Raw genomic sequence first — 16,885 nt, 5'->3', positions numbered from 1 at the left:
TCTTCAATACTATGCCGTATAAGGTTTCTAATTCTAAAAAAAACACTATATATTAAAAGCTTGGTTTATTTCATTAAATTTTATTTTTACAAAAATATCTCAACATAATTAATATTCTAAGAGTGCCACAACTATACAATAATGTTCTCTTTTAAGAATGAATCAACTTGTAACATTTCTATTATAATTAATAATTGACGTATATAACTTTATAAATATATTTAAACATACGGTGATCTATAAAAATAGTAATAACTCAATACTGGAGATGAATTCATTACAGATTGGACGGAATAAAATTGAGAAAATTCTAATTTTAAAAACTGTAAAATAAGTATATTAAAAGTAGGCTACAAAGATAAATTTCAATACCTGTGGAAAATACTGCTTTTAAATAAATGAAAACACTAAATACTGTTTTACACCAATAATCCAATGATAAAAAGTTTTGAAAATCATTACAGTATTTAAACTTAAATTTTGTAGAATCATTACATCAACAATAAAACAATATATCACTACATAAATGAAACACATTACATTATTCCACAAATACATATTAGAAAAAACGATAATATTATTACTCAACAAAAAAGCTAAAATAATATTAAACTTCAACTAAATGAAGCATGAGAACACACAGTGAAATAACTAGAACAAAAATTAATTTTGTGCTTACACAAAACTAGTTCAACTATAAATAATATATATTTGATAACCTATGCTATATGAGAATAAATGAGTTGCTGTAACTATAAAAATGATGATAACTCAACTATAATGAAAATAATATTTATGAAATAATGTTGAAAATTTCTCATGACTCAAAAGTGACTCAAATTCCAATAAAACCTACTACAATGAAATATTATTGATAAAATAGAAAAAGTCAATGTTCAATTGAAGATACATTTTATGGCGTGATTAGCCACTTATTTATGTTCATGTATTCAAGGCAATAGTTTCAGTAATATATAAGTCAATAAATAGTTGATAGTACCTAATAGTTTAGTGATATAAAGTTACTCCTTCACACATAGCTTTGTGCGCGTCTTACATTGGATGATTACATTCTATGGAAATGTATTTTTTGTTATATTTCATAGCAACAACTAGGATAGATAATATAACATCTTCAGATAATATATCAATCCTTTGCTTACAGTGTAGTTATGTCTTTATGATATTGGAATGCTAGAGCCTACTTCTAATGAATTTCTACTCTGCTAGGCAAAAAGAGAATATGATTGTTTGTATGGGAGTATTCACATACAAGCAGCCAACAAATGTGTGAACACTTCCATAAGAACGAATAGAAATCTCTTACTTCTTAGCAGAACAGTAATTCATTGGACATTGGGTATTTACTATATCTAACTCTAATTATAAAAATAGTAATATAAGGCCGCATTGAAAAGCACAGATCTCAAGATAAATTATTTTGTAACTCTTATTGTAAATATTTGTACATTGATTAATAAATCTAGCAATCATATAAGGCAGAAACTAGAGGACTAATATTGGACGGTATTTTCACTTTCAAGGAAAGAGTTTCAGTGACATAAGGCAACAGTTTTAGTGATAAAAGATAACAGTTCTTTAAATATAATAATAGAGGATATACATTGAATATAAGGCAGAAACTAGAGGACTAATATAAGGCGGCATAGTCACTTATTCAAGGCAATAGTTTTATTTCAAATATTAAAAAGTTGGATGAGCCTCTATAAAGAATAGATTCAAACCTCTTTCTTTGATATGTCAAAACTCTAAACATCAAGTGAACATCTCTATAATACATTTCAAGTATCAAGATCTTAGTATAAATCAGATTAAGACCTCCCTAAACCTCACAATTTTAGTTTTATAACTATAAACTTGGGTTTCAATCCTCTTCACAAAATTTTCAGTCGTTAATTATTCTCACAATATAAATTTTCAAATTTAGATGCTTCAAAACCAAACATAGAAGAAATATCTCACATTACTATCACTAAAATAGAAAATATTCACATATTAAAGAAATAATTTTGCAGGACCAAAAAACAAACTTAATATTCTAAACGCACAACTGAAACTGGAAAACTAAGGTCGATAAAATAAAATTTTACTGGACATAGTTTGTTGCAAATTTCATGTAGAATCAATTGCCCTCGGCTGTTACTATTTTCTTGGGATACCCTGCATTTAAACCTATAGATATTTTTCAAACCTACTTCAAACCCTTTATATCTCAGTATGCTCACTCTTGCCATGCACCCCTCTCTGCTCCATGCCATACTCGTCCTCATACTGATGTCCCCCTGCCCTCCCGCCGCCCATGGCCCGCTGCCGCTTGAACTTGTGTGCCCTGGCCTCCACCAGAAACAGCCCTCCAGCCAGATAGGCGCAGATGACTCCGAGCACTCCCAGCGCATAGCTGTAGCCGATGTCGTTGTGCTCCCAGTTGGGCATCCACACGCGGGCGTCTCCGTTGTAGCCGAAGATTAAGAGGGCTAAGGAGCCCGTTAGAGCTGGAAAATTGAAAGAGAGAATAATTATTATTGAACTGAAATCCTAATTAATGGAATAGAGAAGGTAAATAAAATTGGAAAAAGGGTAGTAATAGGCTAATGTCACATCCATACGTTGGCCCAATGTGTACAGATGACAACCAGCGCCCGGGTATGGATGGGTGGTTGCTAGCCTTTATTGGCTCTGATGCTCAAATCCAGAAAACCTTTTTGGCAGATCCCCCACAGGCAGAAAACCCTCAAACACATCAACTGTGGACCTGTGGACCGAAACTTGGCAATCTGTTTCAGTCAGAAACAAAGACATAGTTGATGATTCAACTAGGAGGGTGGATGGTTTTGAGCTGCCTCAACAGGTGTGGGTGAGACTGAACAAGACAATGGAGATGCCAAAAAATATGCATCTATGGGTAAAGGTGCGTACAGACTTTCGCTCTGCTCCGCAATCGAACGTCACTCGAGCAGATCGATTGATGATCGACCGGGGAGCAAGAGTGGAACGCGAGAAGAGCTAACATCTCCCGTAACGTTCATCATCGGTGCGAGTGTTCATAACCACATCATTACGGAGTGTTCATTGTCAAGATTCCAGGGAGGGCTACAGAAATTGCATGTAGCTGATGACGAGGCCATACTCTGGCTCAAAAACTTATATCTGTATGAATTGTTCAATTTGTTTTTATCTCTTTTTTTTTGATATGTTTCTGCCACTGTCTATCCATACGACATATATATTGGCTATCGCTGGGCTGACCTCCGCTCGGAAAAAGTCGGAGCGATGACTAACGAAGGCCAATGAAGGCCAGCACTGGCAAACCGCCCATTGACAGCCAATGCATGCTGTTTCCTTTACTGTTTTCGTTTCAGTACTGTTTTTTCAGCGTAATTGAGTTCCTATATGCCCAATTGTTATGAATTATTACTGCGTTACTTTTTTATAGTTTTTATTGGGTTCATTTTAAAATGTTATTTAAATTTGGGAGAGAATTATTAGTAGAAGGAGTATCCTTACTTTTTCTCTCCCAATCAGTGCTACTTTGTAAAAATTATAAATACATAAATTTTAGTTGAAATTTTCAATTTCTATCATGGATAAGTCTTGCTGACTACCGCTGGCCGCCATTGGGCACTGGTCACATTGCAGTGTGCATGGCAAGACCAACGCAGCCAAGCTTACTGGGCCAGCGTGTGGACTATAGTGAGGTCCACGTTATAATAGCAGTGTTTGAGTAGCAATGGTATTGCCATCTTTGTCTATCATTCAACAAAGCGGATAGCGCTATCTCTTTCTCGCTTTGCTCTGTTGCCAGATCGCTTTCAACAATGTAAAATTAATGATTAATTAACAAAATCCGTGGTCTAGTAGATAGAGTGCTTGCATAGCACCATAGAGATCCCGGGTTCAAACCCTCTCATTACCAAAAGTTTTTTAACCAGCTATCACTCCAGTGTTATCGGATGGACACGTTAAACTGTCGGTCTCGACTGAAGTATGACAGTCGTAAGGACCATTGACGGCTTAAATTATATATCCTCAGGCGATGGGACCTTCCCGCGAGGGACTCCCCACCAACAAAAGTCATAAGAATTTACTTTTTATTATCAAAATATTTCATCTTAATTATGAAATTATTGAAAAATATAATTTCTTGGTTAATAAATATATAATTGATTATTTTAAACATAAATGAACATTTAATATTACATCAATAAACCTGTGAGTATCAGCTACTATCTATAGAAGGCATTGACTAGACAGAGGATCGGCAACGTTGTTCTCCTATCTTTCTCCACTGTCATTATAACATGGACCTCACTATAGGCCTAAGGATAGGAGATAGTCAGCTAATAGTTTCAATGACAGCTGTGCTGAATAATAAGTTCTATTTTTCCGGCTCTAAATTTTGTAAAATTACGTGAAAATGTTTCAATTATCAGTGATTTGAGTGTAATATTTTTGTTTCCTATCCAGTTTCTCAACCTTCAAAATTCTTAGTTTTAGTTGTTTTTGAGTGAAAAAGAACTAAATTTCAGAAAAGTGGAATCATAACCTCATTTCGGACTTTTAAATTATTATCTAAATTTGGGAGAGAAATAGTACAAGGAGTATCCTTAGTTTTTCTCTCCCATTCAGTGCTTCTTGTGAAAATTATAATAATAAAATAAAATATATAAATAATAACAAAAAACTTGAAATTTTGAATTAAAATAATTTAAAAAATGACTAACCTGATGCACCCGACGTCACTCCCATAACAATTAGCAGCGTAATGAAGTGGTCATTGTGCCTACTACTGCAGAGATAGAACAGTATGCAGATGCATGTGAAGAACAGACCCAGGAATGTCAGTGAGAAGAAGAACTGAGTAGCCACATAGAAACCTGCAACAACAATGATTATTAACATTAAATATCGGGCGACCGAGTTTCGCTCTGAAGTACAAAAGAATAAAAAAATATACGAAAGAAGAAATTATAATATATTTATAGTTCATACAGAAAGGTTCCATCCAATCACAGTGGATTGAGATCAATCCCCAGGGGGAATTCAAAAATTTCTCTCACAAAGGCCCGGTTGCACAAAAGCCGGTTAAATTTTAATCCTGATTAATATCACGTGAACCAAATCAGAGAAGACCATTTCAAAAAGATGACTTCTCTGATTGGTTCTACTGGAATTAATAAGGATTAATTTTTACAGACTTTTGTGCAACCGGCACTAAGTACCTGATTGAATGATTACAAAAGTTCAACAGCTGAGTCAAATTTTGTCTCAGTCCCACACACATGCACTCGCTCACTCACTTCCATCATCAACAGACGACGAAATTATCAGCTGTTTTTCCAAGGACGTATTTATCCTTTTAATGTCCTTCAGCGAGTTATCGCAGGGTTGAGACCCAGTACAATCGAATTTTCATTTGTTCCAAATTTCGTGAGAATCGTTAGAGCCTTCGAGATCCCGTCACATACAGATATATAAACATATAAACAGAAATTGCTCGTTTAATAGTATAGGATAAATCGATAATGGATACATGTACAACAAAATAAACGTTTGTGATAACAAAATCTTTATCTATATATATAAAAGCGAAATGGCACTCACTCACTGACTGACTGACTGACTGACTGACTCACTCGCAGAACTAAAAATCTACTGGACCAAAAACGTTCAAATTTGGTGGGTATGTTCAGTTGGCCCTTTAGAGGCGCACTAAGAAATCTTTTGGCAAAATTTTAACTCTAAGGGTTGTTTTTAAGGGTTTAAAGTTCGTCTTTTAGCATGTATATTCTTCTTCTCCCAATCTCTTAATTATAATTGAAATTTCCATATCATATGTTACTATAGAATTATAATCTAGATAGAGTACCTCTTCGAAACAGTTGTTAACTGGCAACTAAATTAATAATTTTGTCAGGTTGGCATTAAGTTGAGTTGACTTTGTTAGGTTGGCACCAAGTTGAAGATTTAAATGCATTTATCGCGGAAAAATTAATTGGGCACTGCTACTTCAATCCTGGGAATATTATATTACTAGCCGTCAGGCTCGCTTCGCACGCCATATCCGTTTAGCCAGACGTTTAGTCTGGACCCCCGACTGGATTGTCCTAACATATGATAAAAATGCTCAAATGAAAAATGCAGGCGAGCGAAGCGAGCCTGCTGATCTCATTCTTGGACGATACAGTCGGGGGTCCAGGGGGCGGAGCCCCCTGGTTAGACGAATATGGCGAGCGAAGCGAGCCTGACGGCTAGTGGAAGAATAAAATTGATAATAAATATTCGTTAGATAAATTATTTCTAAAAAAGTTTTTTCTGAGGTACCGTACATGATTATACAGTAATTTAGTAATAACAGTGATGACTTAAGAGATATTTTGTAATTTATGAATATTTTGGCAAATAAATTTCAAATTTGCTTCAAACTGTCAGCATTGTTCAAATGGGAAGCATTGATGTTATTTATGAGGTTTGATGACAGTTTGAAGTGAATCTTCTGAGATGAAACTCACTATACTATCATAACAGTTTTAAAAGCTACTGGTTGATTTAAATAATTCACTGATTTTGGATGAGATATCAATGTATTTGATAAAGTATAGAATACGTCGATAGATGAAAATGATACAAAACTCACCAGGTAAAAGAATGTCAAAGATAATGTAGAATTCTTCTTCAAAAACCCACCAGCAGTGACAGAACTCAGTATCATACCAATGTCTTGCATCTTGGAAGCCTTTGAAACATACTACCCAAAGTCCTGAAATACAGAAATAGAAAATCTTTTGTAACAAAAACGTTCAAATTTGGTGGGTATGTTCAGTTGGCCCTTTAGAGGCGCACTTAGAAATCTTTGGCAATATTGTAACTCTAAGGGTTGTTTTTAAGGGTTTAAAGTTCGTCTTTTAGCATGTATATTCTTCTTCTCCCAATCTCTTAATTATAATTGAAATTTCCATATCATATGTTACTATAGAATTATAATCTAGATAGAGTACCTCTTCGAAACAGTTGTTAACTGGCAACTAAATTAATAATTTTGTCAGGTTGGCATTAAGTTGAGTTGACTTTGTTAGGTTGGCACCAAGTTGAAGATTTAAATGCATTTATCGCGGAAAAATTAATTGGGCACTGCTACTTCAATCCTGGGAATATTATATTACTAGCCGTCAGGCTCGCTTCGCACGCCATATCCGTTTAGCCAGACGTTTAGTCTGGACCCCCGACTGGATTGTCCTAACATATGATAAAAATGCTCAAATGAAAAATGCAGGCGAGCGAAGCGAGCCTGCTGATCTCATTCTTGGACGATACAGTCGGGGGTCCAGGGGGCGGAGCCCCCTGGTTAGACGAATATGGCGAGCGAAGCGAGCCTGACGGCTAGTGGAAGAATAAAATTGATAATAAATATTCGTTAAATTATTTCTAAAAAGTTTTTTCACAGTTTTTTCAGAGGTACCGTACATGATTATACAGTAATTTAGTAATAACAGTGATGACTTAAGAGATATTTTGTAATGTATGAATATTTTGGCAAATAAATTTCAAATTTGCTTCAAACTGTCAGCATTGTTCAAATGGGAAGCATTGATGTTATTTATGAGGTTTGTTGACAGTTTGAAGTGAATCTTCTGAGATGAAACTCACTATACCATCATAACAGTTTTAAAAGCTACTGGTTGATTTAAATAATTCACTGATTTTGGATGAGATATCAATGTATTTGATAAAGTATAGAATACGTCGATAGATGAAAATGATACAAAACTCACCAGGTAAAAGAATGTCAAAGATAATGTAGAATTCTTCTTCAAAAACCCACCAGCAGTGACAGAACTCAGTATCATACCAATGTCTTGCATCTTGGAAGCCTTTGAAACATACTACCCAAAGTCCTGAAATACAGAAATAGAAAATCTTTTGTAACAAAATACAAGCAATTGTTGAAATGAATTAAATAGACTGTTAGGCTCAACTTACACTTACGCGACTTAGGTCGAGAAGAGACTCACTCTAGTCGAGAGCATGTGTTTTCAAATGAGGACTCTCAGACCAGTCGATTCTAGTATCCGTGACTGTCACCATTTGAAAACACATGCTCTCGACTAGAGTTGAGTCTCTTCTCGACCTGAGTCGCGTTAGAGTTGAGCCTAAGTCTCAAACAAATCTGAGAATAATTTATGATTAATCCTGAAATAATATTAAGGAAAATGATAGTATCGTGTTTACAACGAATTGAATAAGGAAAAAACTGTCAAAAACCATAGTTGACTTCACATAGTCAACATTGGTTGAATGGAAAGCATTAATGTGTTTTATGAGTGCTGGAAATTTGTAGTAATTTTAACTAAACCGAAATTGAGATAGTAAAACATTACAGTTAAAAGACTGACTTTCGTCAGTTCATTACTTTCAAATAATGAGTTAGTCTAGTTTAACTCAAATGTTTTCAATTAAATATCTGTGATGAAAAGCATTAAGACTTCATCCATTAAACTAAACAAACATTGGTATATTGCATTTGAACATGCAAAGTATCTAGTGTGTTTTATTATTATACGCACGACTTACATACAATAAGACAATTGAAACAAAAATAGTCCACACATTTCCGTTTTCAATGAATATTGAACATGTAATCATCTTTGACAATAGCATAATAGCAAACCTTGAAAACATGCATGAAAAGGTGGGTAATTTGGAATGCAAAACGATACGGTTTCACAACACTGATTTTCTATTTTCCTTCATGTAAATTCAGTGCAAAGAAATGGTGTGGAGGTTAAATTATGTCAAATTCTTATAAAAGTGAGCATGATACAAGCTTTCAAATTTGTAAATAGAAATAAAATTATAAGGATAAAACTAAAATAAGTTTGTAGTTGATGACAAGCTCTAAAAGTCAACATAACCAACAATCATTATAATGCAAACTTTTTGACGTATTTCGTAATGAATTTGGAACTGTTTTGTTATGAAACAAGTTGATTTGAAGGTATTATAGTATTGGAAATGTTTTATAAGTCATTACAAATACATATAATTGAAATAAATGCTAAAATATCATGACACACCCATCTACATACCGATTTTCTCGAACTTTGGATTCTTTAGTTGTCCATCTGTTACAAGCCAGTTCGGCGTAAAAAATGAGATTGTCACGAAAAAGAAAGCAGCAATTGACAATCCCGTTGCAATTTTACCATTCCTGGATTTACCCATTACTCGAAAACTCAAATAAAACACAGAAAATGTTTACAAAGTTTCTACTGTTGATCATTCAGGCGTCCAAAGCGATGCTAATGTGATGACTCAATCGAAAAATCAAAGTTTCTCGATTTCTATTTCGACAAAGATCTACAAGGCATTGCGGTTCATTTGATACGTAGTGGAAGATTCGATACGCAACTTTTGCAACGCTATTCATTATCATGATACGCAATGTGTAAATGATACAAAAAGTACTTGTAACGTTGTAACTCCCTCCTAATAAAACCTCCGGCTCCTTATAAAAGCTCCAGCTCTAATAAAACTTGCAACTCCTAAGACATCGCTAATCCGGCTTATCATTTATTCCGTCAATTTTTTCAAAATATAATAATAATAGACAATTAAAATTATACATACCTTGAATTACCTTCCTCTTCACCAATACCAGCAATGCCGGAAGGGTTGCGTCAAGAGTTTAAAATATATAACTTTTCACATTTATCACATATGCAAATGCCGAGATGGCAATATACGTCAGACAAGGCCTACCAAGTCGTTACGAAAAAAATCCTGAATGGAATAAAACGGATTTCTCCTAAGCCAACACTTGAGTCTCAAGTTGAATGCTGGTGTGTTTAACATCTTCAAATCCCCCGGCAGCCTATTGAGAATCCGCAAGGCCAATGCAGGAAATGCATCACGGGTCTTTGACAAGCGACGGTATGGCACATCTATGAGACCTCGACTTCTAGTGTCGTGACCATAGATGTCACTCCTCGTGTTGAACTTTTCAAGATTTGCTCGCACATAAACAGCACACAAGTAAATGTAATGACTGTAAAAGGTCATTACACCTGTGGATTGGAAGAGAGGTCGACAATGATCCACTAAAGGTAATAATGAGGATGGCCCTCTTTTGCGCAGCTTGAAGACATCTTCACATGCAGAAGCATGACCCCACAGCAGCAGTCCATAGCTAAGGATGCTATGAAAAAACGCATGGTACACTACCAGCAAGTAGGGCCTGCTCACCAACTGCGTCAACTTCCTAAGCAAATAGGTGATTCGTGACAACCTCTTACAGATGACCTCAATATGGCACTCCCAGGTGAGCCGTGGATCGATGGTGAATCCAAGGAGAGACACATTGTGAGCACTGATAACCTGACTGCGACTCAATGTACAGACCAATCTTTGTGTCTTTTCCACATTCAGTAGCAACTTATTTGCTTCCAACAGCAAAACAGCCTCCTGCTGTACCCGGGCCAGAAGAAATCAATGTGGTATCGTCAGCAAACTTCAGTGCCCTACACTCAAGATCAAGGTCATTGATTGCAATCAAGAATAATACAGGTCCCAGAACCGAGCCCTGAGGGACACCATGATTTATAGACAGTGCCTTTGAATTTGCACCTCCAATGGATATGACCTGTCTTTGATCCTTCAAGTACGATTTGAGAGCCCGAAGAACAACACTACCCAAATAAATAGCATATAAAGATTTTGAAAAATGGAACATAGCGTTAATGGTTTTTAGAACAAATTACAAAATAATGATTGAGAAGATTTTATAATTATTATATTATATTTGATAATATCAATATTACGCTCTAATATAATAGAACAAAACAATCAGTCTTACATCAATAAAATATATACTGGTAAATTATACTGTTAATATTTTATTAACTGAAGCAATAGTAATTGATAAAATTGAATTACAATACATTTAAGCATATAATATCAAGATCATGTAAATTTAATGAGTAAAATTCATATCAATCTATAACATACAATATCAATTTTAGCAGTCATGATAAATTTTAAAGAATACAATGATGTATATTAAAAAATCTAAATTCCTACAAACTTACATCATGGATTACCAAATACATTGTATAAAATGTAAAACCTTGTTACTTACTCCAATAAAAAATGGCACACTTTCAGACTTTTTAAATTTCTTGACTATAAAATTTGATCACTCTTGACATTATTTGAAGAATTTAGATAAGATGTAAATAAAGTATAGTGTGATATCATTCATACTGTCAGCATTAGTTAATAGGGAAGCCTTGGTGTTATTTATAAGGAATACTGACAGTAGAAAGTGAATCTGACTATAGGAAGGATATAGTTATATTGTCTCTATTCTGTATAGGGCTACTTGTGATATAAATAGAAATAAAAATAACAATCTCAGTACAATTTAAATAATTCAAAAAAGGGTACTGATATTTTTATTCCTATTTATATAGTTATATGTTCAGGATAATAGCAGACTTTATTTTGAAACTATTCAGGAAGGATGTTGTTAAAATGAATATTGAAAAATTCCAGCAAGATGTCAAGGGAGAAAAAAAAAGAAGATAGAAACCATCAGTATCATCAGTTAGAAAGTAATTGAAACCATGAAGAGGGTGGTAAAAATAACAAATGAAGTAGAGTAGAAAAATTTGATATAGGTAAGGTAGTTGGAGAATACATTGAGTGAATAATACAAATATAAAGTAAGGATGATAACTCTTATAAGAGTTGAAAGATATGTAATAAGAACTATTATGAACGTTACATACTAGACTATGATAAACAGTGATGAAGATAATATCTGAGATAGTAACTAGAATAAAATACAAAATCTGAAACTCAACTAGAATTCTAAAAATATAAAGGGTAAATATCTGAACTTTATATTATATAATATATACTAGGCGATGATGAACACAGATAAAAATAAAATCTGAGATAGTAACTAGAATAAAACACAAAATCTGAAACTCAACTAAAATTCTAAAATATAAAGGTAAAATAACTAAAATATAGAACTCTTTTCCATAAAGTCATCCATACAATTACTAGAGATAATTATTGTAACTAGAACTAATAAACAGTTTGAGATGCAACATACAACTAACATTAATAAAAATATAAAATAGTATAGGTATCGTTTGAATAACTATTATAGGTATAGTTAAAACAGGTAGGGGATAATAAAATTACATAGAATGTAGTACAATTATGAAATTTACTCTTGCATGAATCCACCTGCTGTGCAGCAAGTAGACATGTGTGAGTGCGGAAACTGTCAACTTGTAATCACAGTATGGAAGATAAAAATTGAAAATATACTGTAATAAAAACTATCTGATAAAATACAGATTACAAAGCAATACTACATCAATGACAACATTGACTTATTCATGAATTCAGCAATAAAATATGACTACTTTCATGTAATAGAGCACATTAATGATCGAATTAGGAGAAAGTTATGGAAATTGGTTGAGATAGGGATGATTATACCAAGATCTCCCTGGATTTAGCCAGTAATGCATCGCAAGTTTTCTTAGCATCTCCCAGTAGCATACTAGTATTGGGTTTGTAGAAGATAGGATTATCCACTGCTGCATAGCCGACGCCTAGGGATCGTTTCATTACCACAACCTGGAGAAAAAACAAAAATAATTGATCAACCCCAAATTTGTACAGAATAAATTTGTCTTTGGAAAAAGGGCACATACAAGCAAGTTTTCAAACATATTTATTGTAATAAATTAGAAATATAATCTTGTATCATTCTTGATCAACATGAGATCAATAGAGTTTTGATTTGGTACTACAGTAACAGAATGTTTAATTCAATTATAAAATACATTGATCTATCCAAACTAAAAACTTAAATGCGATTTTCTCAAAACACAATTTTGCTCTATGTGCCCTTTTTCCGTATACCGCCTTAATTTACATCTGAATTATACGGAGTAATTAAATTTAACAATATGATAATATATAAAGAGAGTTGCACCTGGTTGTCACAAGTCTGTCAACTTTTAATGCCGATTAAATGCTACGAGAGCCAATCATAGAAGCCTTTTTGTCAGAAAAACCTTCTCTGATTGGTGCTTGTAGAATTTAATAATGATTTAAATTCAACAGGCCTTTGTGCAACCGAGCCTTGATTTCAAAAGAGGTTTTTCCAAGGTTGAGTGGTAGAGAGGCTCTTCCAACTCTTTGTAAGTCTCCGCCTGGCCCCTGTGGGTTGAGGGAGCTTTGAATCGATCATCGTACTCAAGAATGTGTTGAAAACCAGAATTCACCCACACTATCCATGCTTGTTGTAGCAGGCGACTAAAATGGACCTCAAGGCAACTCCAGAAGTTGCCTTGCCTTCAAACCCACGGGATCTGCTCCATCAGGGTAGTTTCGGAGGGGCAAAAAGAAAAAAACAAGAGACTGATTGATTGATTGATTGAGTACTTTATTTATGTAGATTACAATATATACTGGCTTATACACTTATATACAATAGCTTACAATACAGCAAAATTATAGATGAATTTACATAATATAGACTAAGAAAATAATTATTGAACTGTATATGATATGAAAAAGCAGTTTGTAATATAATAACTATAGATAATAATCATATTGTTATGCATCTACATAAATTGGCGGAGCTTTGGACATATCAATGTCCATTCTTCGGAAAGAATATTAAAAATATCCTTCCCACTAACTCTCTACCAGAGACCAGAGATGGGCGAAACTCCAGGCACAAATGTGGGTCAAGAGGCTGAGTCGAGGGTAGCCGGGTGCCCTAGAGGCAGTTTGGCGTCCCCTCTCTCAGCGGAAGGACCTACAAAAAGGCCAGGAGTGGAACTCACATGAGTCACGAGGACTAATCAGTCTGAAAAGACTGCCAAGCATATCTCACTGGATTGCGACAAGGATTGCAACCAGTTGATGAATGGAATGTCAGTATAGGGAAAAACTCCTGGTTCTTGTTAATAATAATAATAATAATATCGAGTGACCTGGCTGGCTCAGGTCTGGTGTCAGAGTTTTCAGGTCGCAACTGATCAATTTCAAGGCCTCTGACATGACCTAACGACTGCTTTTCAGGCAGCCGGGACCGACGGCGGATTAACGTGTCCATCCGAAACACGGGAGTGGCTCGAGATAAATATCTTGCCCGGGCCGGGATTGCAACCAGTTGATGAATGGAATGTTAGTATAGGGAAAAACTCCTGTAAAACCTACCGGTTCTTGTTAAGGACATAGGTATTGGTTTGCCTAACTAACATACTACTTGGGAACACAATAAGCTTCGGTTGACGTGTGGGGTTCAATGAATCTTTGGATCCTTGAATCCGTCCCTCCAAAACAATAAACAATAAAGTCTTCGCCTAATAAATGATATTTTAATTTTCAATTATGATCCAACTCCGTTGAATTTGGAAAGAGCATATGACCATCAGATTAAAATTTATTGAATACTAGCCGGTAACCCGTGCTCCGCAAGGGTCCAATTGAAAACCTGACGTGATGAAATCTTGAAGATTGAAAGCAAGCCTATAACCATCCTCGGTGAATCAAGAATCTATATGCAAAATTTAGTTAATCAGTTGAGTAGTTGAGACGTGATGATGCGTCATTCGTGAATTTCCTATCCCGTACTTGTACAAGCGAATTCTTTCCTTTACTATATTACAGACTATAGTGAGGTCCACGTTATAATGACAGTATTTGATCAACTTTGGTTTTGCTATCCTTGTCTATCATTCGACAAAGCCGGTGGTACTATCCTTTTCTAGGTCCACAACGATGACAATTATTTTTTTACAGTGTAGAAATATAATTAATTAATGCAGAGAATCGGCATCGCTATTCTTCTATCCTTATCCACTGCCATTATAACGTGGACCTCACTATAGCTGGCCCGGCGAACATCGTACCGCCAAATAGTTAATGCATCTCATGACAAACTTTAGCTGGATGCACACCTGAGGAGGCGCGATGCGACATTTTGCATCCAGGTGCTTCTTGCTTACTGGTTTGAATAGAAGAATTCACACACACACTGAATCGGACATGGCGCGGAACAGTTTGATAAGGCAATCTCCATAAGATCAACACTTTGTGTTACCAAGCCGCGCTTCCTCAGGTGTGCTTTGTATTTGATGCACTATATTATTATGAAAATTATCCAAAAATCAGTATTTACATTTGTATCTCAATATGAAATTCCTATGTGCTTAGTTAGTTGTACAGCAGTTTGTATTTTTAGATATAGTTGAATGCAGCTTGCTGGGAAATTGAATGGCATATCTCCTTGCTGCTAATTTTCTCGTGTATATTCTAAATTTACAGCATTTCGAGTTCTACGACCTAAGTTTGGACGTCGTTCGTACCGCGGCATTATTACTAGTAGTTCTGTGAACAGTAGACCTCACGCAGTATTCTCATCCACAAGTACCTGATTGAAACTATAGACCTTATGGAAATACAGCAATAGACTGGCTTCTCCACACATCTGTGTAATCACTTGTCAGCTGATTTATGATGAATAATTCTATAGTCTGATTTTTACTCTAATATTGGCGTATGAAGGAGGCTCCTTTTTCCTTTTATATCATCCTTGAAATGCAAAATTTCTAAAAACCTTGTATATACGTCGATGCGCAATTAAAAAAGGAACATACCTGTCAAATTTCATGAAAATCTATTACCGCGTTCCGCCGGTCGACGGTTTGGCATTTCTCTAAATGTTTGAATGTTTATATGTTGCGCATTTACGGCGAAACGCAGTAATAGATTTTCATGAAATTTGACAGGTATGTTCCTTTTTTAATTGCGCGTCGACGTATATACAAGGTTTTTGGAAATTTTGCAATTCAAGGATAATATAAAAGGAAAAGGAGCCTCCTCCATATGCCAATATTGGAGTAAAAATCAGACTATAGAATTATTCATCATAAATCAGCTGATAAGTGATTACACAGATGTGTGAAGAAGCCAGACTATTGCTGTATTTCCATAAGGTCTATAGTTTCAATCAGGTACTTGTGGATGAGAATACTGCGAGAGGTCTACTGTTCACAGAACTACTAGTTATAGTTGAATGCAGCTTGCTAGGAATTGAATGGTATATCTCCTTGCTGCTGATTTTCTCGTGCATATTCTAAATTTACAGCATTTTGAGTTCTACGACCCAAGTTTGACGTCGTTCGTACCGCGGCATTATTATTAAAGTTTGTGAATCAGTAGAAAGAAAATTGAAAAACAGATCTACCGACGGCTGTTGGATGACGCAATGATTTCAACAGCTGATTTTTATTTCTGTGTGTGGCCAGCTCACAAATCCTCCCCCATAAAGATTACATGTAAACTTTGAAGGACCATAGGAAAGAGTCCTGAAGTCGGATCATAAATTTGATAGGCCATAAACCTGGTCCTGAACATAGCGAACACAACTAAAACATCATCAAATTCGGTGCACACATTAAAGTATAGTTATTGAATGTCAAAATTTGAGGCTCGATTTTTGCTTTCCTTGCCCTATTACCTAGGTAAGGAAAGTATTGCTTTCCAAAAAAAATTAAGGTACCCCAATTTCTAAATTTCTATACGTTTCAAGGTCCCCTGACTCCAAAAAAGTGGTTTTTGGGTATTGGTCTGTATGTGTGTGTGTGTGTGTATGAGTGTATGTGCGTCTGTGTACACGATATCTCATCTCCCAATTAACGGAATGACTTGAAATTTGGAACGAAAGGTCCTTACAATATAAGGATCCGACACGAACAATTTCAATCTAATGCAATTCAAGATTGCAGATAAAATGGCAAAAATGTTGTCAAATACAGGGTTTTTCGCGATT

The 16,885-nt window shown here is 35.0% G+C and overlaps 2 protein-coding genes across 2 annotated transcripts in view; both read right to left on the bottom strand.

Moving 5' to 3' along the window:
• Positions 1-50: 50 nt before the first annotated feature.
• LOC111056246 lies at positions 51-9,337 on the bottom strand. The gene is made up of 4 exons (XM_022343586.2): positions 9,105-9,337; positions 7,791-7,913; positions 4,743-4,895; positions 51-2,513 (listed from the first exon to the last, which is right to left on the bottom strand). Exons 1-4 carry the CDS (start codon positions 9,238-9,240, stop codon positions 2,227-2,229), a joined length of 699 nt encoding a protein of 232 aa, XP_022199278.1. The 5' UTR covers positions 9,241-9,337; the 3' UTR covers positions 51-2,226.
• A 2,045-nt stretch (positions 9,338-11,382) lies between these two features.
• LOC111052355 (NAD(P) transhydrogenase, mitochondrial) overlaps positions 11,383-16,885 on the bottom strand; it is a 42,741-nt gene continuing 37,238 nt past the window's right edge. The window contains 1 exon segment of the mRNA XM_039439576.1: positions 11,383-12,672. Within this exon segment, the coding sequence (XP_039295510.1) occupies positions 12,526-12,672 (147 nt within the window). The 3' untranslated portion in view covers positions 11,383-12,525.

Source organism: Nilaparvata lugens, chromosome 13 (genome assembly GCF_014356525.2).
Source record: "Nilaparvata lugens isolate BPH chromosome 13, ASM1435652v1, whole genome shotgun sequence".
Classification (NCBI taxonomy): Eukaryota; Metazoa; Arthropoda; class Insecta; order Hemiptera; family Delphacidae; genus Nilaparvata; species Nilaparvata lugens.
Note: the sequence above shows the minus strand (reverse complement) of the source record. Positions and strands in the feature narration are given on the sequence as shown.